Here is a 25,230-nt window from a genome sequence, read left to right on the forward strand (position 1 = left end):
GCACATTGCTGCATTAAGTACAAGACCCGAACATGCAAGAAGGTTCAATAATTCACCCCGGATTGAATTTCTGGCAAAACACATTATTCGAAGTCTTGGTTTGTCGATGTCATGTTGTAAAAAGATGCCAAACAGATGTGTCACATTTCAGGAGGGCATGTGCTGCATGGGAACTTGGCAGGAGTGACTCTCTTTCTTTCCTGTTTAGGGAGCTGTTTCTTGGCTGAAAGATGAGACGCTGACACTCAGTTGTGCATACAATGTTGTACATTGACAGGTCACAGCAAATCTGCGATGCTGCCTCCTTCTTTGTAATGCTCCCTGTACCGTACCTCTGTTTATTTCTCTTGTCTGGCTAAGAGCTACAGAGGCTGTGCTAATCACTGTAGCAACAGCTCTGAGCAGATGCTGCTGTGTTTTTAGAAAAGATCCTTTTAAGCGTGGATTCAAATAAAAATGTGTAGGGGTAAACATCTTGTTTTTACTTCACCCAAAATGCTTCAATCCATGCTAACAGCATCGCTAACCTGACGACATTATCTCTGCAGCACTATTTGATTTTGCTGCGTGCTATTCAGTCTTTTACTTGTACGTCAGTTTCGGTTTATCTTGAGCTCTCATCAGTATCACGATCACCATTGTCCCTAATTAGTATTCAGCCACTGCAATGTAAATTCAGTGGAGCCCTCTGTTTTAACAGCGGTACTTGGTTGAATTGACTTGTTGGATTATGCCGAGGCTGAGGTTATGTGACATTTATGTCTTTGTGCAGCCATATGGTGTATTTTGAAGCCCATGGGAGACTAATGGAAGAAGAAATCTTATAAGGCTGTATGGCACATCGATTCTGTCACTTTTGCAGTGATGCATTCAGTGTTGTGCTTCTGTTTTCCAGTATTTCAATGTATTTTCTAGCCGGTCTAGTCTTTCAACCTTATGTAGGACGAGAGAAGCTACAATGAAGTGATTAAAGAAGAGGACGTTTTTTTTTTTGGTTTGACTCAAACCTTCCTTTTAAATACATCTTTTTCCCTTCATCTTCTTTCCCCGGTCGTCTCGGTCAGGGTACGGCGCTTAAGAGAATGAAAGGGAGAGCAGTCATATTGTAGGCTAAATCTAATCAAAGGGAGAAGTGCTTTTAAATGTCTTTTGTTCCCTTGGGCAAAACGTTTGTGGGGTCTCTCAATTCTAGCCAGTGCATCCTGCCCAAACTCCACTGCTGCTAGATGCAATTAATATTGAGCGGATTCCCTGAACCGTGCTCCACTCATATAATAACAGTGTTAGAACAAAGGTTAATGCTTTGAATTTAATCTCTGTCGTCGTCATTTTCATTGGAGATGTGATGCAAGTGAGGGGCGGCGGAAATGTTGAAGTGGGGGGCAGCAGGTCTGGAGAGAGATTGGTAGTCAGTGGGGGGTCTCGGACGGAAGCGAAATTAATTACTGGTCTCTGTAAATTCGATGTCATGTCTCATTTTCCCTAATCCTCTCTGCTTTTCTCACTTGCTAGTCGTGCTAACAGAGAAGCTTGGGAAGGCTAATGAAAAGGCCTCTTAGATGCTAATGGCAAATTAGCCCTTGTGTCACTTTTGGAAGTTGCTGCCTACCGCGCGAGAAGTTAGCCAGATGGTAGCCTGGACCGCTGCTGCTACCCCTCACACACGAGCCAGCGCACAAAAAACACACCAGCGTAAGGGAGACTTTGGGACTCTTATCTCTTATTGCTTTGTAGCTGTAAATGTGCGACACGAGCCCATATATGACTATTCTGGGAGACACTTTGCTTTCTCCTGAAGGGGATTTATCGGTTTGGATTGTGAATAATGAGCGCAACGTAGTTTCATCTCTCTTTGCTGGTGTTGTAAGACTGGACCAGAGTCAGGTTTAACAACTCAGTAGGATTTCTGTCTGATCGGGCCTTAGACACAAACATACTGAGTTACTTGCCTGGATGAAAGATCTCTCTGCAGCTAGTGATTCCAAACAGACATGCGGGGGGGGGGAAAGCACACTTATTGTTGGGGCTTTGGATCGCAGAGACAGCGTCTGTTTTAGGTTTCAGTGTGCACAATGTTCCAAAAAAAAAAAAAAGAATTAGTCTCTAACAGAAAGATACAATATGTTACAAGTTGCATGCAGTATCTGCCTCATGGTACTGATTTATTATGCTTCCAACAATGTGACTTTCCCAGCTCTGTGAATAAATGACTGGATGACAAATCTGTTTGAGTTCTGTCTCTTTGAAGGCTCTTCCATGTGTCCAAAACATTACGCAAATACATATCTGAAGTTTAAAAAAAAAAAAGTATAGCAAAAACAGACTGGGCAGTTGGGTTACTCTTTTACAAGTGTGTACTGTCAAAGAGAATAAGTAATCTGAAGTATTTATGGGTGTTATTTTCTAAACTACAGGCAGACTTGAGTAAGTAGTTCTGTCTCATTCCCCTCTCTCTTTCCCATCACTTTTTTTTTCTAACAGCCAGAGAAATCCCAGCGCTCGACTTGTGCAGTTTACTCCCACAGCAAGGAGACAGAGAGCAAAAAAAAAAATTGAATAGAAAAACAATCGTTGCTCCTGAGAAGGCAGCCAGCCAGAGTGTAACATGTGCATTTATGTAAAACTTATAATCCAATTAACAAGTACAAAAAAAGCCAGTGATCACTCTATTATGGGAATACAAAGGAGAGAGGTGCCATGTTCAGAAAACTGCTCATGTGGAAAAAATGCTAATGGCGTGAAATGAGTGTGTCTGGTAATGTGTTTGAATAAAGCCCCATGCTGTGGCAGAAGACTTGAGCACTGATAGCTCTTTTACCTCCTTCTCTCTGCAGGCATACTTCCGACAGGGTGTTGCCCTTCAGTACCTTGGACGCCATGCCGACGCGCTGGCCGCCTTCGCCTCGGGGCTGGCCCAAGACCCCAAGAGCCTACAGCTACTGGTGGGCATGGTAGAAGCCGCCATGAAGTCGCCCTTACGAGGTGAGAAATGTGGCAGGTGAACACGTGCACTCTGTGCGCGCGTGTCAGCAGGTCTTCGTGTGTGTGTGTCACTCTTTTTCTGCTTCACCTTATTCACGTTTCTGTCCTACAGCAGCCTAAAAGCCTGTCTCGGAGATAATCCTCGCTCAGTCAATAAATGCGTTGAGGTGACTTTACCTGTCAGTTTTGTACCTGTTTTGTGGGCAGGCCATCTCTCTATCTGCCCATCTTCCTGTCTTTGTGAGCGACTGGTGGTGTCAAGCACTTACCTTCGGATTCTAAGGAATGACGCCTGCAGCTTCAGCATATCTTACTGTCAGTCAGGCTGACACACATTGATAGCCTGTTATCTTAATGAGCATCCAGCACTAATGCCATTGTCTGTGTCTGCCCCTGTGTAAGCCTTTTTCTTCTTAAAGCTGAGTGGATTTATAAGTAGCATATTCAGGCCAAGATTGTCACTAAAATGTGGTCTTTTTTTGTTGCGCACTGTTATCTGTTGTATCAAACAACTGCAGCGACCTGATTGTCCATGAGTAATCCGTATGGGCCAGCCTAATGAGCCTCAAACAAACCTGGCACCAGTTTTACTTTAGATGACCACTGCGGAGAATTTAATATGCTTCAGATCTAGATGGCACAGATTGCCAGCGTAGACTGTGAGTCATCCTGCAGTCTCGCTTTGTCATCACCTCCTTGCCAAACTCCTCTGATGCCGTGCCTCTGAATAAATGTGGCCTTGTTTTTATAATCCAAAAATTACTGCACTGTGCAGTGGATCAGTAGCTCAGAAGGCCTTTGTTCAGTGAGGAATCAGCATTTCCGTGATTGAATACCGTGCTCCTCTGAATATTCTTGTGCAAATGCGACAAAAAATATTGCAAAGAGAGAAAAGAATGGAAAGCCCATCTTAACGACAGTGAGCATATAAGCCTGCCATTGGAACCAAAACAAAAAAAGGCTTTGGGTGTGAGCCCAGACCTCAGCATTATGGACCAGAATGGGTCCTCTTAGTAGGGGTAGACCAACATTTAGCCCAAGCCACTTAATCTCTTAATTGTTTACCCTATTTCCCAGAGTGCCAGGCAACCACCAGAGGACCTAATCCAAGGTGTGTTGAGGAGAGGTAGTTAGGTCAAAGGATTAAGAGCAATGATCCTCTCAGAGGAACTCCTGGCACAAGGGGACGATAATCAATGTTACGCCAGCAAACAGGGAGGATAATCAGTGTTACTCAGCCAAAGTCCCCTGATAAGTGAAAGAAAGGTAGGCGAGCATTGCTTTCTCTCCTTCAAGCAGAAAGTGCCATGTTTCTGTCTGCCACGTTTAATAGCCGTGCAGTAATTCAGGATCCAGAGTTCGTTACCTCTGCTGCCATTTTAATTGGAACTAATTAACGCCAAATTATATTTATCAAAATAAATAAATTTAAACACTTTAAAGAAGCATTTATCAAAGTACTTATCAAAATATTGCTTGTTAGTTGTGTAAAAGCCTAATTATATAATCATTGTAATAGGTTTCTTGCTGGCTTGCCTTTGGTGGTAACAACGTTGTTATAACTATGAAAAGTCTTTAGGTTGGCTCAAATTTATCGTAGTACAAATGTCTTTGGTGAAAACTGGATACATTTTTTTCCTCATCAGCATATAAACCATGCAGCTGATGACAAGAAACAGTTGATTATATCTAGCTGTGACTGCAGCGCTCACTTAGCTCGGTCATTTATCTTACCGCTGTCGTCTCAACAAACTTATTTTCAGACTGCTCAGATCACTGTTAGGTTTATGGTTTGCCACTGGGTGAAGAGATCCAGCCGATAACATTTATTCAAAATAAACAAATCCCTGAATGAGACAAGAAGAAGGGACCAAAGAGAACTGAATAAAGGCGTTTGTCTTTTGATAAACGATACTGTTTTATGTACAGTTCAACCCAACAAAGGCTTGCTGCACACGTGCAGTTTAGAATCTCCTGTCGTTTTTTCCTATAACATCAACATTGTCCACCTATATCACTGCAGGGCTCGCAAAATTTCAAAATCCCTGGTAGCCCTTCGGGCAGGCACTCTTCAGTTTTTGGTAGCCCAAAATAAATTTAAGTAGCCCGAATAAAAAAAGAGGACAATTTTATACATTTAAGTATAATATTGTAAAGGAAACAAAACATCAATCTAAAAATATTTAAAACACAAATTACAACAACAAATTACAATCATCAACTCAAATATTTGGTTCTAATTGAACAGAAATTTCTATGAACTTGCAAGAACTGTGTAGAACATGAATCAGTGTTCAGTAAGAAGCAAGTGGAACCAAGATCTAGTACATTTGCTTTTTGAAGTTTGCAAAGACTGCTAAATCTTGCCAATGGTAGTTCACTCTTTGCAACATAGTACGCTGTTCTAAACAGCTTTTTCAGGACTTCTTGTTATGCTTGGTCTGTTTTTAGTATGTTTTTTGCAATTGGTGTTTGTTCTGGGAAAGATACTGCAGACTGAGCAATGATGCATTTCTTACATTTCTCATGGGTTCTGATGGGGTCTTTCTTAAAATGACTGGTCCCAGTAACAAAGGCGCTTGTCGACTCAGAAATCAAGGGAAACTCACAACACACCCGGCAGAACATTATGTTATTTAGCTCATCATATTCCAGCCACATAAATTCTTTTGTCCATGAAACCAAAAAAGCTGCGCTTTCCTTTTGCCTCATAGTCTGATTTGTCATAACTTCTCCGATTTGTGGTAGGCTTTTCTTTGGCTGCCCCTTCTTCACCCTGACCTGTCTTGTTTGGCTCTGCAGAACTAAAATACCTGCGTAACTCCATCTGCTTTTACACATACTTGCATAACGATCAGCAATTCTCTGCGCAATCAACATCTATCACATGTTTAAGCTTGCTGCAGGAGATTTCACTTGTCATGTTTGATAGTAAGCTAACGATTGATAAGACGATGCCAGAGGAATTGGTGCGCAATTAATCTGTGACTCACCAATCAGTGCTGCCGCTCTCTACACACAGTTCGCGCGATCGCAAAGTGAAAGTGAAAGCAAAAAACAAGCGCAAACTCAAACGCGATTTCAATGTGTCACATATTGACAGTGGCTCATCGATGACATAATTACTCAGCTACATTTGCGAAAGAATGCAAAAGCATTGACATATCTTTCCTTCCTATGATAGCCCGACGGGCAGAGCTGAGATGGATTTTGGTAGCCCGACTGGAAAAATCGCTAGCCCCGGGACGTCGGGCTAGCAATTTTGCGAGCCCTGCACTGAGTGGCATGAGCAGTGACAACGCAGCCTCTTATGTTTTCGCTAATGTCATCAGAATCAGAATACTTTATTAAACTGAGGGGAAATAGTGTGTTATTATTGTGTTTCGGTCCCGTGGAGAATATTCCTGCTGTTCTTCCTGTTCTCATTCTGTGTCTTGTTTGTTTTCTTCGAGGGCCAGAGAGAATCTTAAGGATCCATTAGTTCTTAATTGTTAATCATTGGGTTATTTTACACACATGCTAACTAAAAAAGGTTTTTCACTTGAAGCTCAGTCCAGTTGAACCATGAAGGACATGGTGTGGCAGCTATTGACCCAGGCTGCTATTAAAAGATTTTCATTTAACTAGAGTTTCTGGGCACTGTGTGTCTTAAGGCAACTAAGCAGAATACCTGCTAATGCAAAGTACACTTGATTTTATACCATGGGCATCATCTTAAAAATAATAATAGATAGAAAAAGTTGTAAATATTTTTGGTTCAAGTACAGCTAGCAGTTTAAGTATTAGTTAAATGAATGACCTAACCATTGAATGAGGAAGATAAAAGCATGTTAAGACAGCTGTCGTTTGACTGAGGTGTCAGACAGTAATGCTATCTTTTTCTCATGAAAGTTTCCAAAACAACTTTTTAAAAATTCATTTAAACCAAAAAATCGCTCAGAGCCACATTTAATTATGAAGCAGTCCCAAAGAGCCAGCAGCAAAATAAAAGGGACTGATTGGAGTGAAATCTCCACAGATGAAGACACAGATAGTGGATGTGATATATGAACGCTTAAAAAAATAATGTGATTGCATCGTTCAGTAGTGCGAGGACTCAAAAGGAAAGTGAATACCCTGCTCTGGCTGCATAGTTAATATGGGAAACTAATGAAAAATACGGACAGGCTGCTTAGAAAATCACTGAAATTTGGTCTTACAGAGTGACCAAAAATAGTCTTTATAATGAACAAAGTAATACGGACCATACAAAAGGCTAGAGCAAATTTGCTTAGATAACTTAAGGTTGTTTGAGAAATGGAAGTTAAAAGAAATCTGACAAAATGAACAGAATAAATTGCAAATTTGTACCTAAAAACTAATATTTTTTAATATTTTCTGGAAAAAAACAACCTTCATAAGTACAAAAATCACATTGTTTGACACGACTAACATTACTAAAGTATTAACAGAAGAAGACCACAACATGAAGTGGGCAGTATGATTAATTCAGTATCATTAATTCCAAGAAGCATCTTTAATTCTTATATAGGCACTGACACGTGGTCATGTGGTGCATTTTAACGTCTTCCTACAAGGGGAGGAGCTTAACATTATAAAGTAGTTTGAATATCTTGGTCTTACTTTGGTCTCTAATCTTTAAAAGTCGCCCTTTTTTATGTATACATTTCTTATATTTTTTATAATGACATTCCTCTTAAAGAAACAGGAAATAAGTGAAAGGTATGTGGGTGAAATTGATCTCGGAGCATAAAGAAATGAAGAGATGTTAAACAAAATAGTATCCAAAAGTAGTGACTTATGGGTAAAGTAGTGTGCCAGTAGTGATGGTCTGTTGAAAAAAAACTATGAAGCAATAAATTAGAAATGGTAAGCTGAAAGCTGTCCAAATACAGTTTTGAAATTACTCTTCTGAACATGAAAGGTATTAAAAGGGAATGCTATTCTTTCAGTTTATCTGACAAGGCTGTGTGGGTACTAAGAGGGAAAAGGTTGGAAACCACTGCAGCCTAGCAAGCTGACCTCCCTGGAGAGAGCAAGGAAGGAGGATTTTTATGTATTTATAATAATTTTTTTTGTTGCTGAGAGGATTAGTTAGTTTTATTCTGCATTTTTCTTTTTCTCAACAGATTCAGTGAATGATCAAGTCAGACAATGAACTGTTCCTACCAGAAGTTGTTAATATAGTTTCTTTTTTAGGGGTAAAAACTGCATTGTTGACCGATAAACCACAGCGAGTTAACACATTGCTGTGTTAATTTCAAAGAAAGTAAAGCAGCCAAAATATTTGATTCCAAACCGAATACACTGCTGGAAAAAAAGAAACACAACTCTTCACAGGGGGCGTTTTTGCCTAACGAACAAAGCGCTGGGTGGCATTGACAGTGCAGGTAAAATATTTTACTTTTAGTCTTTTAATGAGATTTCTTCCACGACTTGTATTTAACTCGTCATAATCACAAATGAAATCCAGCTGGCAGCAAACATTTACATTAATTTCAAAGGGAGAGGATGGTAAAGATAATCTTATCGAGTGATATTGTATCGCAGAGGCAATTTCCATGAAATCGAGGGATTAAAAATTAAAAAGAGTATTTTATAGCTTCACCAGTCCCGCTGATGACACGTGTGCCTAATGCAGGAGGGAGAGTGCATGCCTTATATCTTTATTCACATGAAATGGAAGGCAGACTATGGTGCATTAGTGATACTGTATGCAGTCATGCTCTGCACATATCCAGTCACTAAAGGAACGTATGGCTCTGGCTGCAAAAGCAATATTAAAAGGCAAAAGGCGAGAAAGAGGTACAACGTTATGATGTTCTGTTAGATGTTTTCTGCGACACGAGGGCTGTTATTCTTGCTTCATATACAGTATTGTGGAAAAAATATTCACCCTCTTCCTGACTTCTTATTTTATTGCATATGCATATGTCACATGTACATGTTTCAGATCATCAAACAAATTTTAATATCGGGTAAAGATCACCTGGGTAAATAAAAAATACAGTTCTTAAATTATGGTTTCATTCTTTTCATTTTTTGGAAAGCTGAGTTTAATTCGACTTGTCACACCAGACCTGCCAGACCTGTTCGATTAAGAAATCTGTTTAATAGAATCTGTCTGACAAAGTGAAGTAGACTAAATGGTCTCAAAATGACACACATCATGCCCAGATCTAAAGAAACAGTCTGGATAAGGTTACACAAGCTATTTCTAAGGCTTTGAGACAGTGAGACGAGGAGCAGCGGTGAACCTTCTCGTGAGTGGCGAGCCCACTAAAATAGCATTTCATAAAAAGAGCATCACACCAACAAACATGGTGGTGGTAGTGTGATGGTCTGGGGCTGCTTTGCTGCTTCAGGACCTGGACGACTTGCTCTAACAGTGAATTCTGCTCTCTCCCAGAAAATCCTGAAGGAAAATGTCATCGATTTGTGCCCTGAAACTCCAGCAGACCTTGGTTCTGTGACAGGACAATGATCCAAAACACACCAGCAAGTCCACCTCTGAATGGCTCAAAATGAACAAAATGCAGGTTTTGGAGTGGTCTATTCAAAATCCACACTTAAAGAATCACCAGTTATTGCAAACACTTGACCTCCGTTCTTGCTGCCAGGGGTGGCACAACCCGTTATTAGATAGGCGTTTTACCTAACCAATGAAATAATCATCTAAAAACTGCATTTTTAAAAAAAAATTACAATTGTTATCTGTACAATAATAAAACTAATGTCATCATCTGAAACAATTACTTGTGACAAATATGCAAAAAAATCAGAAATCAGAACGGGGTCTTTCTCAGCCCTTTTTTCACAGCACTCTATTGGCCCACGACTCTATTCTCTTAAGCGTTTGTTTGTAAGCCCGTGTATGTGTGTGAAACAATCCAGTCAGATGTTGTCATAACTACCTGTTTAACGAATGAATGCAGCAACCATGACACCTTTTTAAAAAAGCATTCTCTCAGTGTTTGATTTATGAGTCAGCTCTTGATGTCACTCCGACAGCAATTACAAGCTATGAATGGATATTATATGCACGCACTGTCTCCATAAGCACGACACTCTGCCAAGTCCTGGAACAGAAGCGACGCTCTTGAAAGAGCATCATCAGTTATGCTTTTAAGTGCTTGTGTGAGGATGCATCTCATATTGTGCGTGTGTGTGTGTCTAGGTGAATTAGCATCTGTGGATGTTTCTCAGACTGAGTTACGACGAATTGTAGACTACACATCTGGTCACGCGTACCCGTTTGTACAGGCACGGACTTCTGTGAAGCGCTTTGCCCTGATTAGTAGCAATTCTCCTCGGGACATTTGCAAATACAGGGCCGTGTGAATTTACTCTGATGAATTCAAATGCGTACTTAAACACAGAAGAACGCTAATGCATCAGTAGACGGCAGAAAAAATAGATAACTGGGTAAGCCTCCCTTACTCACCCTTCATGTGGTTTGATGCTCATATCTGCCGGAGGACTTGGCAAGTCTGGAGGGGCCTTTGAATCCCGAATCCCACGTGGCCCACCATTGATTTATGTCATTGTGTGTATTTTCAGCCTCTTCGGAGGTCACCTTTCTGCATCTCCTTTGCTCTGCATTTCTCCACCGATGCTGTTGCTGTGCTTCAGCTGCAGTCGTTTCCCCATCACTTTTAAAACTGTCTCAAAACCTACTCATCGTGCGCCATTCCCTTAAATTCCCTCAAATATCCGTACTAGCTGAAGGAAAAGGCACAAATTTGGTTTTGCTCTGTGGTTTGTAAAGACAGTTGCCCCCAGTGGTCTAAACTGTTGCTATTTCTACACAGAACTGTTGGAAATTGCCTCTGATCACTCCAGTCAGAGTGGAAGAACAGAAAAATGGCTCGTATATTGAGTTATTGTTAAATTGTCAGTGAAAGCAGTCAGTCAGGCTGCAGGCTATGCTTACTGAGGCAGACAAAACACAACTGTTACTGGAGGAAAAGTAGAATCTAAATTCAGACAACAGTCACCTTTGTCGGAGACGTTAAACACGTAACAGTTATTGCAGTCAGTGTCAGATATCGGTGCCCATCAGAGTGTCAGAACAAGTTTCTCCATTGGAATAATCTGTAGTCTGTTTCTAATCTTGGCTTGCTTGTGTCTCTCCTGCACAGAGTCTCTCGAGCCCACCTATCAGCAGCTGCAAAAGATGAAGCTGGACAAAAGTCCATTTGTGGTGGTTTCTGTGATCGGCCAGGAGCTGCTGACAGCATGCCACCACACGGCCTCTGTTGTGGTGCTAGAAGCCGCACTGAAGATCGGCACATGCAGCCTCAAGCTACGCGGCTCCGTCTTCTCTGCCCTCAGCAGCGCTCACTGGTCCCTGGGCAACACAGAGAAGAGCACGAGCTACATGCAGCAGGACTTGGAAGTGGCCAAAACCTTAGGTAAGACCCCTGACTCGGGGTGACTGGATGCAGATAATATAGGTTAATATAGATTGCTTAGACACAAAAGTTCCCAGAGTGTGGCATTTCATTATTGTGCCCTATTGTTTAAAATGAAACAATCTTGAACTATAAATAATAGAGAGAAAATGCTCAGATCCTCATAAGCCCTATGTCATTTTTTCTTGTTAAATTATGTAAACAGCTAATAAATGAGTGAAATCTTTGTGATCAGTCATCATACAGTATTTTGGACTGGTGATGACAGTGTCTGTCAATCAGTCAGCAGCTGTTGGGTGGTTATTAATGAGAATGAACACTGTGGTTTTATGTAATCTTCTAACTTTGTTATTTGTGCCATTGTGAAATTACGAAAGATTTGATCTAATTTGTTTGTTTCTTTAGTTTGTGACCAAATAAAATGATCCCATTAGCCGCAGTATATTTTGTGCTTAAAGTAGATGTAAGCACGAGGACAGTCTGAACAGTGTTTGAGCATTAAGCTTTGGCTGTTAGCGATCACCTTGTCAGTATGTTTAGCCACATAGATTATCACTGTAAGCATTACAGCATGCTAATGCTAGCCCTAATCAAAACGCATTCTTGTCCTCAACTCCAGCCTTACATAACTCATGTACTGCGTCTCTGCTTACTTTCATACCTGAGTTGCTCTTGATGCATCCATCGGAGCGTGTGTGCGCGTGTGTGCGCATGTTAGAAAGTGCTCAGGCAAAGATAAAAGCGTCGTATGAATGTGTGTGTGATTGGGTGAATAAGACTTGCAGTAGAAAGCACTTTAAGTACTCAGCTGAGAAGGAAGGCGCTGTATAAGTACCAGTCCATTTAACTTACCCATGTCACACAAACACAGTTCAAAAATTCGAGGTTCAGAACAAAACAAAAAACTGAAGAGCTTGTTTTGCCCGGTAACGCATAACAGGCACGTGCACTCTACAAAGTAGTCTGTACATGTTCAATGTAGCAAATATTTTAGACTAATTCTTGTGTATCGTGATGAGTTCTAGTATAAAAGTTGTTAGTGTGACCTTCCAGTGAAGTTTATTTCTTTTTTGTCTCTTTTGTGTATCTTTCCATCTGAATATATTCCACTAAAATGGTCAAATTCCAGTCGCTGCTGGGAATTTTCTATTTTGTTTGCTCAAAAATAAATAATGCCTGCAGTAAGTATGGATTTGCCCGTTTGGGATTAACATATGAAAAGGTGAGAAAGACAGGAAAGGAAAGGGAAAAAACTTCTGAAGGGAAGATAGGAAAAAATGGAAACAGGGAGTAGCACAGACTGGCTCCACTCTTTTTACCCCCACACAGTTTGACACATGACTGGGCAGCACAGCTGCAGATAAGGAGCTGTGGTTCTCAGGTAGAGCACAGAGACTTGTGCTTTACTTTGGCCCTGTCTGTGGGGCCTCTCTGTCAGGAAGAAATAATAAGGCTTTCCCCTTTCACCCTCTGGAGCATTGAGATCAACACTACCAGCTGTCAGAAAAGGCACTCTACTGTGGAGAACTTATAACGGGTTATAACGGCACTTTCCCTTTTAAGGGTGTAATGGCATGTCAGTGGCATAGATGTGGTTCATCACGTCCCTGTTTGACAGTGACAGTGGAATGATGTGAAATAATCACCGACTGGTTTGCAATCCTCTGAGCTATACTGTAAATTTTATTTGTTAACTCTTGAAATTTCATTCTCATCCCTTGTGGTTTTCCCTCTTCAGGTGACCAAACAGGGGAATGCCGTGCTCACGGGAATCTGGGCTCGGCATTCTTCTCCAAGGGGAACTACCGTGAAGCGCTGACCAACCATCGCAACCAGCTGGTTCTGGCCATGAAGTTAAAGGACAGAGAGGTAAGAAACGCACAAATTGCAGCAGTCTTGAAACGGATAGAGCGGAATAGCTGTCATCTCAGAGGGCGATAAATTGATGTTACTACCATTCTTTCCCTTTTTCTCTCTCCCTGAGTCTCTTATCATGTTGTAGTTGTGAAATTGTGCTGTGCCTAGCATTCTTCAGCTCTGTCTTTTAGAGGGTACTTGAAGGTGGAGGCTGAAGGTCACAGAGATGCTGCTCCGCTTTGTCTATTTAAAAAAAAGAAAAAACTGGCGTCAAGTTAATGTAGAGAACAAGTGAAGGTGATGGCGGAGGACGAAGAATGAGGAAGTTGTAATAAAGGGCAGTAGGATAGCCTTGGCAGCTGTTTCTCCTTATTATCAATGCAAAGTATTTATGCAGATATTATGTAGATGTGTATCTGGTTTGTGAAGCAGTAAGTCTGGGACTTTGGAGCATATGCCTGCTTTGGAATGTAATTTAGAGAGATTAAGTTGTTTGAGGCAGCGAGAGAAAGGAGGAGTTGGAAGGAGAGAAGAACATGAAGGAGAGGGAGGAAAAAAGTTGGACAGACTGGTCCACTTTTCTTTCAATTGGTGCCCTCTTTCTCTCCTTGCTCTGTCATCTGCTTCTCTCTCCCTCTCTCTGCGGTCATTGGTGGGGGTTGACAGGTGCTTGTTCCAACACAATTCCTGTCGCACATGCAGAAGAATGGCCTCTGTTTCCCCTTCATTCCTTATCCTTCCCAACAGGCAGGCCTGCTTGTTTATGCTGCCTGATATCGGGAGACATTTAAACGGTCCAGCCAGACGTGGCACAATGCGCCAGGATGAAACTAACTGTTGAAAATGAGGCCAGAGGTGCCCTTGACATCTTTCACTCTCACATTCTGAGGACATGTGCAGAGCACAAGTCAGATTATAAGCCTACAGACGCCAGAGTGAAACCTCTCTGTTATTTGATGTTAGTGAGGGATACAGGCAACACATGTAAGGCGTTGACTGCTCTCAGCTATTTGACTGTTCTGCTAAAAAGAAATGTTTTGATTATATGAGATATAGACATGAGATAGTTCTTCTGGCCAGAGTTTGTAGTGACATCTAAAGACTGCAGAGAAGTATATCAGACTATCTGCCACTAAGGCCTGTGCTGTCACTTCACTGTCGCTTCTTAAAAGAAAACAGTGCAGAAACAGTGCTTCTATATGTGAAACACAAGTGGGAAACTGACCACTCATGTCTGCAGGAACATCTTTGGGTCTATTGGAGGTCATTGAACAGCATTAATCGTTGCCTCATATGCGCAAGGTCTCGATTGCCCCCTGCACAGCCAGCCCTACTTGCCCCCCTTGTCCTCTTGTTCATCTAAAGGCCCCTTAATCAGAGTCATATGTGTGTCACACCACCTGGTCTCCCTCAGAACACACTGGAGCCGAGTGGAGAGCTCATTACAGTCAGCCTGGTGTTTTTGTTCCTGATGTGGATTTTTTTATCTGGCCTTTCTGAAGCTGAGGTCACTTCCTAGAGGCCCGAGGAAGGATGTTGTTGCTGCCTGGATTTCCAGTGTCTGGCCTGCAGTCTAAGGGTGTTATGAAGGCCCTCAAGCAGGAGATGATGCATAGATTCTCAGGGAACATTGGGAATTTGTGCCATTGGTGACTTGTAACAACTTGAATTGTTTAGTAAATTTCCTGGAGACAATAATGAAATCATCTGGTGAAATGGTTCATTTAGGAAAAAAAATGTTGCGGACAATGGAACTGAGTTAATGTTGGATGTGGGTTTTGATTGCGTTAAGCCTAAGGTTTTAATCATGAAGCTAAAATGCTTGGATCTAATATGGACATGCATGTGTTTATATCTTCTTTTTCCTACGTTTGATAGCACTCTTATATTCAAAATCAAATTCAGGTCATTGCAGCTCCTGGAGGTTTTTCTTTTCCATAGTATTTGTTTTCTGTCTCACCATGGGAACTGGTCCTGGGTGACATCAGAAGCCCAAATCCGATTATACCGGCCCTGATTAGTTGGCATTAGTGATAGCTATGTCAGGAATGACTCCTCCTATATATTAGACTAACACAACTCTACTCAGAAACCTCTTCTTCTTCATCACGGAAACCTATCAGCATCTGTGCTAAAGGTATTAGGGAAGCCTTTCAGCAGGTATCAGTGCTGCTGGCCTGGGAAAATAGTGACTTTCACAAGCTGCATAAGCTTTCTAGCAAGGCCTGATAGTGTCCATAAGCCATTAGTTAGTTATGACTAAATCATGAGTTTAGTGTATAAACTCTCATACGATGTGAAAATGTGTGATTTTTAGGACACTCAGACCTGATGTTAGCTGGTATGCTGTTTGCTTATAACCAGTTATTGTTGTTGTTTAGCCAGCGAGTTGTCAGCTGTTTGGAGATGGGAGGGTCACTGGTCTAGTCTGCTGACAATAAGTAATTGCGGCAATATTGGAAATAAATAAACTTCAATTCAGGAGATGAGGCTGAGGTGAAGATGAGGAAGATGAGGTGGTAATTAGGGATGAGAGAGAGCAGTGGTGGAGGAGGCAGATGAAGAGTGCAAGAGAACGACATCATGAGAAACGATCATGAAAATATACAAGTACAAATGTCTGACAGTGCTTTTTGTGATTTTTAAATTCAAAGTAACTCATAAGGTGTTCTCTCTGTATGGCTGGTCTATAGCTACATACATAAAACCCGATTAGGTAAAACAGCAATTTCCATCTCAGTCCACGAATACAAGTTTGCTGGGCAACACTGCGGTTCCACCACTGCTATGTATTTTTAATGTATTAGTTCTAAATTTTTGAGAAAGCATCAATTTGTTGGCAGATATAATTACACACTTTTCAATGCTTATTTATGAATAGAATATTATTTTTTCCTGTTAAATACCCTGTAACAACTACTTACTCTACCTCTAAGTATCAATAACAGAGCGTCATTAACTAGGATGCTTTATAAAAGTAATTGGTATGTGTTTTTGGGCTGGTGCTAAGAATCAAAACCTGTCCTTTTCAGTGCTCTGTGGGACGTTTGCTGTCATTTTTGCAGGACCTTTTTTGAGAAGGCTAAGGCAACAGCTCAGCACATAGCGGAGATTCATGTACTTTCTGTGTATCAAACATACACGCAGTTACCCTCAGGAAAATCAAGGTCAGCATGCAGCCTAATCCTGCATTTTTCACAGAAAGCATAAGCTTGTGTTTACACATGCAGCTCGCTGCCCTTTCCTCTTTCTCACTGTTGTTCACATAGTCGTCAGTGTCCAGTCTGTGCACTGTGGATTTTGTTTTGTTTCTTTTGTCAAAACCACACATGGGATAACTTGTGTCTATACAGAATTATTTCTACTAAATAAAAAATAGTGTATTGTAGAGGAAGTCTTTAGTGTCCTGATGGCCTGTGTGAACATTCCACCAGGGACCTGACAACCTTGTCCACACACTTAAAGGGAGTTTCTCTCAAACAACATGCATAGCTGCATGCTGGGCCTGTCCTCTAGTGTTTTTAAGTAAGATGTCCACTTAAGGATTGGGTCACTGACCCCAGTGCACCCAAGCCTTAATGCAGGCTCTTTTTAGGATGAGGACCCTCCTCTATCAAGTGTAACTGGAGATAATCCAGGAATCAGTATTTTCCCCGTAGAAAGATTTCAAATGAATGCTATATAAATAAAACTTATGGATAGTTAGGTAGTGAAAATCTAATAGCCAGTGTCTTTGCTATAGAAACAAGGAACTGACTGTTAGTCAGCTTAATATATAGTAGGGGAATCCAAACTTTTCCTGCATTGGTGTCACAAGTGCCAGTCAGTCATGGCTGGTGTATTTGAGCTGCTAATTAGGGCTCACAGAAAGGTTCCCATAGTGGGATGCTCGCCCAAGCTAATCAGAGTACAAGGGTTATATCCAAAACATTGCATTCTTAAGTCGTTATGGATACAGATTATAGTAAGATTGCACTCATTAAGTTAATTACTGACATCTGAGCATGTGGTGATATCATTAGGAGAAGTCAAACAACTCAAAAAATCAAATGTAGCCAGATATGGTACAGGGGGGGAGCTAAAAGTGGACTTTAATGGTTACTATTCTTAGCCTTATTGGTTCTTTGTACAATGAGGAATTAATAACTCATCATTTTCATTACAGTTATACTTGTTCACTTTTATTTTTGCCTTGAAATAAAATATCTTTTTTGGAGAATGCTGCAGTAGCATTGTTACCATGGTTCTATAACTCTGATGAGTAGTCTAACAAACAGAAGTTATAGCTACCGCATGCAAAAATTCAATAAGTTGTTATGAACATGGGTAAACTCGTAATCACGTAAAGAGGTTATATGGCTTAACGTTTGTGACAAGGTAACATATACCTCATCGCGTATGTGTGCTAATAGTGGTACTAATAACACAACTGACAGTAGTAGACATAAATCAAAGCTGTGCCACAGTAGCTACTGTTCTCTGCAACATGGTGCACAGTTTCCTGTCTGTGATGAAGGAGCAGCGACAGACAGAAAACAGGGATCCCATATGAGGCTTGTCTATAACTCAAGAGGCAGTACAGTACCTGGATTCTGTAATGTCAGTAAAGACGCCAGGCCTAGGATGTCTTTTCATCTTCTAATAACAGTGGAAAATCTCTGTTGTGGCTCTTTATGGCACAGTTCAGCAGAAAAGTCAGGCATCCTGTTAGATCCCTGCTTTCGGCTGACCAGTGTGGCAATAATAGCTCATCGTTATGAATCTGAAATGATGAAGAACTGGAAAAGAGCAAACAAAACAGAAAAGACAGCAGAGGCGGGGTAAAGGCTCAAAGAATAAATGCTCTGTCATCCACGAATGGGAACAGGAGCTGCAGTCCAAACCAGTGAGGTCATTGGCTAGCGTGAAGTTAGTGTTTTTCTTTAGCTCACTGCTTTTTGGAAATAACCTTAAGCAGAATTTAAGCTGTCAGATATATGCAGAACAGATAAAACATAAGCTAACTTGCTAGTCTTTGTAGCTGTGTCTGTGTCGTTTCCAACTTTTGTTTTGTCCCAGTTTCCACACCTGGCTTTTTCCAAGGCCTGCCAGTAACCATATTTAACAAAGGCTCTCTCTGTCATTGTGAAACAAAGCTGTTAAACTAGGTCTTTCCTCTCAATACTCCTGTTTGCCGCCTCTTCTGTTTGTCTGTGACGTTTTCATCTTAAATAGTAGGTTTAACTAGAAGGAGGTAACCCCTAATTTGGGCTGTGAGTATTTAGGAGAAACTGAGGCGGGCTGGCAGTGGTGCACTCGATAATTATGTTTTGTGTGATGTTAAAAAGAGTCTCCACTGCTGACTCCCCCAACCCCAAACTGAAATGGAAATCACAATCAGAGAAGGATACAAACAATGGTTTTTTTTGTCCTTTTTTTCCATAGGCCCCCACACTACTACTTCATCTTCCACCACCATTCTCCTTTTAATTCTGGCTTTGTTCATCTAAGCTCTCCTTCCCTTTCACGCCATCTGCTGCAAGGAATTTGCCCCTCACGCTGAAAGTGACACGGACTGTTTCGTCATGGGTGTTTATCTTGCTGCTTGTTTGGGGCTGTATGGATCCTGCTGGACCCTAGCTGGTATAATGAGGCTGAGGGCTGAGAGATGAGCCTCTAAATAAGGGGTGAGGCAGAGGACTAAGTGTGGGTGTTCCTCTTGTCAGGGTCTGGGTTTGTCAGTGTTTGTCAGCACTCCAGCAGAGGAGGGGATCATTAAGGAGTCATTAGTGTATGGACGTGTGCCTCCACCACTCGTCTTGGGGCCCACGCTAATAGAGGATGGAAGGGGAGGGGGGCAGCTTGGCACCCTTGTCTTTTTTCTGTAACCTTCACTGCTTTGTTGATTAAAAAGGATTTGGGGATGATTAGAGGGGTTAATTTAGCAGAAATGCTGGGTGGGGGCAGGAAGAGATTGCTGTCTAACTAAATAAAAGACAACACATCTGTTTCTTACAGTGCACGCTTCACAGGGAAAGGTGGCTTTGTGAGGGCACTCAACTGTTGATATTAAAACCACTATGAGCAATACTACCTTGCACAGAAGTATTTGCTTACTCACCTCCTGCTGTGCTGTGCTGAGGCACAGAGCTGGCTGTAGTGCAGCATGTCCAGCTCGCTTTGCCTTAATGACACACAGGCTCTCCTCGGCCCACTGGTTTAGAACTGCTCTGCAGCCGCTCGCTTAGCCATGAATCATGAGAGATGGACGGCAGGCATCAGCCAATGGGCCGTGACCAGAGCCGAGGTACAAGGATTGCGTGTGTGTGTGCTTTATTTTCAGCACACATCTGTGCTCCCATATTCTAGTGTGATGTAAGTGTGTCATGTCCTGTTCATGTGCATGTTAGTCTTGGAGCTTTTCAGTGTGCAAACAAACATGAAGCACAATATAAGATTGGGGGGGGGGGGGGGGGGGGGGAATGATGGTTTCCACCTTTATACTGTTCCAGTATTATGGTGTGTGTACTGATTTGTCCCCTAACACACTACTGACCCAGAACATGGACTTTCATGCACACCAGAGTCCAGGCATCATCACCATGTGTATGTATGCACACGTATGCAGGCGTGTGTATTTGTACTGTGCATTTGCTGCATTCGAGGTGACGCAGTGTTGTGTCTCCCCCAGTGGAGCATTTGGAAGGCTGTCAGAGAGATGAATGACTGCCGTTATATCGACTAGTGCTCCCTGCCGCCTCCTCCCTCTTTCCTTCCTCAGTGCCCCGTGCTCCATTTCTCCTTTCCTCTACCCTTCCACATCACCTCCACTTCTTTTCGTTTCTTCTCTTCCATTTCCCCCCATCTTCGTGTAATTTTCTTTCCTTCTCTGTGTCTGCTTTTATAGAATCACACACCATATCGCTATATTCTCTGTGAGCATTGCCTTTAGAAAGAGCAGAGACAGTGCAGTGTTGCAGGATTATTTGCTATCATGGGCTTGGCTTTTTAAAATTGACAGCAAATCTGGATGTTGCATGGTCTCTTTGATTTACTGGTTAAAGAATCAATGCAGAAGCATCACAATCCCTGTCTCTAATGCTACTCTAACAAGACTTAAACTCTATAGTTCCTTGTGTGGATTGAACTTCGCAGAATTGGGAAGTTGAGCAATTTGTCTTAAACAACAAACCTTGTCTATCTTTTCATCCCTTGCTGCTCCAATCAGTGGCGAGTGATTAAATAACAAATAAGCAGTGTTTCCTGACATGCTGTTGTGATGCACTTTATGATCATCACTGACATACGCAGATAGCGATCGTCAGACACTCCGGAGACAATCCATCGTGCTCCTTGCAGTTTCCGCTGCGCCTCAGGACACTGAGTACGCCGTAGAAATTTTAATCATTGGGAAAATCAAATGTCCGCTCATTAATCTGTGCAGAGAGATTTGATGTCGCACGGCAAGAGGGATGAAGATGGAAGGTGCCAACTCATCTTCCCTTAGAAAATGTGTAACAATAAGGGATGAAGCCTGATTAAAGGTGCCAGCCAGTGCACCATTAATCTACATGGCTTTGATTGAAATAAATTGGATGCTGGAGTACCCAACAGAAAAACTCCTAGCTCTCCTTACCAATATTTTGAATACTCCCACTGTAGTGCTTGCTTTCTGGGGAGATTTCAAGTGGTCCAGGCAGCCTGGATAATGTGTTGTCTTTTAGTCAGGGATTAATTCATTATCTCGTCACATCGGTGTAATCCTTATTACACATTCGGTGAGTCATTCTCATGTAAATTCGGATAAATGCCATCGGGTCAATCTTAGTGTTCTTCACCGGTGACCAGAAATGTGTCACGCTCTAGATTCTGGACAGACCTCCCACTTAAACCTGGCCCTAGTCCAGCCCAGCCCTCATCCAGGCTGGCCAGAGAGCCATTTAAAGCTCTGGAACTGCATCCCTTTCTCCGGCCCAATCGATAGTGGAGCTGTCAGCAAGACGAATGGAGGCTTTAGGAAGTCCATTTTAATGAAGGAGAAGGAGCAAAGGAAAGAGAGGTACTTGGAAAAGGGTGGGGGCAAAAGGACAGGTGGAGGTCCACTGAAAGTAGCTATGAAAGGAATAAAGAAACACAGAGAGTGAGGAAAGGGGGAAAAGGAGAGAAGCAGAGCAGGAATATGTGTGTGTGTGTGTGTGTGTGTCTTTATTGAACGTGTGTGTAAAATTATGTGTGCGCTGTGTAATACCTTCTGCATTGAAGGTTGGTGATGGGTGGGCTGGGTTGATTTAGCTACAGTAAGACCTATTTCTAGCTCAGCAGTGTGAAATGGCTGCTTAGCTACAGTAACTTGTAAAGCACACTCCAGCACAGAAACCTATATTAGTTTTATCTGGCCTGCACACCAACACCACATCAAGTCTGGCTCATGAATCATGTCAGCAGCCCTGGGGTAAAAAGACATTGTTGTGACAAGGGAGAGCTACAAATCCAAGGAAACTCCCTCCACAGCCACCCTCTACCTACACACTGGCAGATCAACAGATCTGTGCACGTTTGCATTTAGAAGATGTCCTCTGGAGCGGACATTTGATGCATACGATTCTGTTGGCGGTGCTTGTTTTCAGCCCCTTTAACAGGCATTCTGAGCTGATACCATTTGCCTTGCGTCAATATGCAGAAAAGGATACATGCTAATTGGTCATTAGCGGTAGAGGCTCGAGGTTAGGCACAGTCAGTGGTGTAGACCAACAATCTCTTCTGGGCAGTGGCCCAGCTAAACCCACTGGAGCGATTACTAGCCCTTGATTAGTCAGTGCGACTGTGAAAATGATTGGCCATTTATAAATATAACCAAGTGCCTGCTGTCATCAGCCAAAAAGTTAAAAAGTTGACAGAACCCTCATGGCATGAAATAAATACACGAGTTTCTATATTTCATTTTACTGTTATAAATCTCAAATAATCTATAAGGCCACTGACAAGTAAGTTGAACAGGGGATTTTGTTAAAAGGCAATATTCTGCTTGGAAACTCATCCGAACAATACTTTGACATGTATCAATCACCTAAACACTCTACAACCCCCCCCCCCCCCCCACCACCACCACCACCACCACCACCACCACCACTCCTCTATGGCAGTTCCTGAAGGCAGTGGCCTCTCCCAGTGAGACTATGATGCTCAAGCTGCTCTGGAATGGTTTGATGAACAACACAAAGACCCTGACACACTGACCCAGCCTCCAAACTGCCAAGACAACAATGTGAATGAGCATCATCCTCTGGCTGTGCTGAAACACACCAGAACCTCTGAAGCCCCACCCAACAACTCAAAGGATCCACTGGTGACACTATAGGATACAGCAAGAGGTCCTGTGTCAGCACCGTTATGGGTCAGACCTGTTTTGGTAGCACAAGGAGGAACTTTACAATATTATCCATGTTTTAATCCTGTGGCTGTAAAAAGTTTCCCTTTCTTCTTTCACTGAAACAGGTTGCGTTGGAAAGAAATGCTCCCTCCCCTCTGTGTTTTCCTTTTCTCCTGTATTTAAAGAGTAAAGCCAAAAATAGGACGTCGCTATTCAGCCATCTGTAAAAAGGATGAGTTTGTCCTTAGAGATAAGGTGAAATTCAGGGTTTTGGACAAGTCCATGTGTGTTTTCCAAATGGTTTCTGTGCTACACGTGAACAAGAGGTCTCCCGTGGGAGTCAGAGAGGTCAGTGCAGCTACAAGCATTTGATGTTTACATTATATATAGCTGCTGCACACACAGGGATGTAGGAGGCGGCATATTTGCACAGTGAGGAAATGGTCTTTTTGCATGACTCCCTGACATCACGCCAAAGACGGGGGATTATAGCTCCTCAGTTTGGTTTGGCGCAAGCTTCCGCACAACTCCTATACGCTGAGATTTGTTCTCTTTGTCGCTTTGTCTCTCACCACTCTTATCTTTAGCTTTTGTCCCGACTTACAGCAGTGTCAGCGTTCTTGTCCTTGTGGCACGGTATCCAGACCTTCCAGAGGCTTTCTTGGACGGGAGCCCCGGTTTCTGTATGAGGAGGTGGATTGTGTCTTTGTGGAAAGCCATCAGAGAGAGCAATAAAATGGAGAGAAAATACGATGCCCCAAGTGCGTGAAATGAAAGTACTCCATCTTAGGAGGGGATGAAGCCCTCTGGGTTCTGCTTATACTTGACCTTGCAGCACACGTGGTTTGGTCTCTAAATAACAGTCAAGTCAGGAATTAGCTGGCTACACATCAGTTTTGGAAAAATCTCTTGAATGTGCAGCCTTAAGTGTAGCATATTCAGTAGAAGTCTCAGAGGTAAACAGTCGTCTGGTTCATTTTATTGCTTCCTTACTCAGAACTAAGTTGCTATTGCTGGTGCTGTCGGTAGAGTTAGTTGGCTTTTGCTTCTGACCAGGTGTGTCCATCTCAGGTTGGATTGGCTCTCATCAGACATGCAGACGCACACAAGTACACTGATGGACCATTTATCCTGAGATTTAATTACGGTGGACAGAGCAGTAAGTTTTGATTTCATAGTAAATAAAGTACTGTTTAACCGTCCTGCATTATTAATGAGCTAACACAACTTAAAGTAGTAGTAATTTACCTATTTAATTAAATGCAAAATGTAAAAACTGAGTAACAAAAACAGGCCGTTGAACAGTGAGGTGCACATATTGTTCCCATACTCGGAGGAAATTACATCCTTGACTGGAAAAGGGAATTTTAGTTTTTGATATTTCTCCTGCAAATTGGCCATAATTGGTTCATATTGTTTTTGATACCAGACTTGCTTTTACAGACTGCACACAGCTGTTTGTGTGCGCTATGTTTTGTGATTGCGGTGAAAGCATTTGCCCGCATGCATATGTGTGAGCTGGGTGTTTGTGAATATGTGCACGGGCACGTTTTTGACTTCATCGCCATTCGGAGAGGCTTAGCGTGATTAGAGTTGCGTGATCCTCTGAAGAGTTAATGATGAGAGAAGCAGTAGCTCCGCGGAGGCCAATCACACACTAGCCTCTGACAGCACACGGAGGCTTATCTTGCTCTATGCAGTGTGTGTTTCTCTGACTGCGTGTTTGTGTGTGTGTTTGTGTGTGTGCACCACATGGGCTCTAATGCGTGGGAACATGTATTTGATGGGGTTTAGCTATCATTTCTCATGATAGTGTGTATTATCATTTACCATGAACACCATTAAAAATATGCATGATTTCTTTGTCTTGGTGTTTGGCATTTGGGGGTTTATGGACATACAATGAAGAATCCATAATCATATAGCTTCATTATGCCAGTGCCAGACATAGATCCAGCACAGGAGGGGCTCTTGGTACCTCCGGGTCTCGTTCGGGGCTACACACCACACTGAAGAAGGCCGTTGGCTGTTTTCCCCACCCTCCCTTCACTCTGCGGGACTGACTGACAGGCTTAATGACGCTGTCGGGGTTACAGCATGTCTCCAACTCATTTTCGAATGTGATTGAAGTTCGCAGTGGGTAGCTTTTCATCAGTGTTGAGCAGACAAAAGGGACCTTTTTCAGTGTTGTCTTTGTATGTGTGTGCAGTATGTGTGTTTGCACATGTATGCCTGGAGCTCAGATGAGATGCACAAGAGAAATCACTTTATGGTTGTAACCCGGACTGTGCAGGAATCCCATGTTCCCAGAGATGATAAGCTTTCTATGGGCTTGTCTCTAGTGTGTACTTCACTTGTTTATTGGATGCCATATACTGTATATAGACTGTGTGTGCTGATGTAGTGTCAGAACTGTGGACACTGCACAAAAAAAATGTATGTGCCGGCTGGTGTGTCATTATGCCAAGATCTTATACAGTAAGAAAATTCAAAGGTTACACAGCAATACAACACACAGGAAGTGTTACTTAAAGAATCTAGTCTTATTTATTCTCCTGTGTGTCTATTGGATATATTGCTCAGTAGGCTGGTGTAAGACTGAGTACAGTCCACCTTCATTTGGCCATT

The 25,230-nt window shown here is 42.2% G+C and overlaps 1 protein-coding gene across 1 annotated transcript in view; it reads left to right on the forward strand.

The window, feature by feature from the left end:
- LOC146621017 (tetratricopeptide repeat protein 28-like) overlaps positions 1-25,230 on the forward strand; it is a 190,860-nt gene that overhangs the window by 107,738 nt on the left and 57,892 nt on the right. The window contains exons 3-5 of the mRNA XM_085367180.1: positions 2,835-2,982; positions 11,124-11,396; positions 13,135-13,265. Coding sequence (XP_085223306.1) covers positions 2,835-2,982; positions 11,124-11,396; positions 13,135-13,265 — 552 coding nt within the window. The remainder of the gene's footprint in view (positions 1-2,834; positions 2,983-11,123; positions 11,397-13,134; positions 13,266-25,230) is intronic.

The sequence above is a fragment of the Diplotaxodon limnothrissa genome, linkage group LG12 (genome assembly GCF_057381915.1).
Source record: "Diplotaxodon limnothrissa isolate DT_005_m linkage group LG12, D_limnothrissa_male_GT1.1, whole genome shotgun sequence".
Taxonomy (NCBI): Eukaryota; Metazoa; Chordata; class Actinopteri; order Cichliformes; family Cichlidae; genus Diplotaxodon; species Diplotaxodon limnothrissa.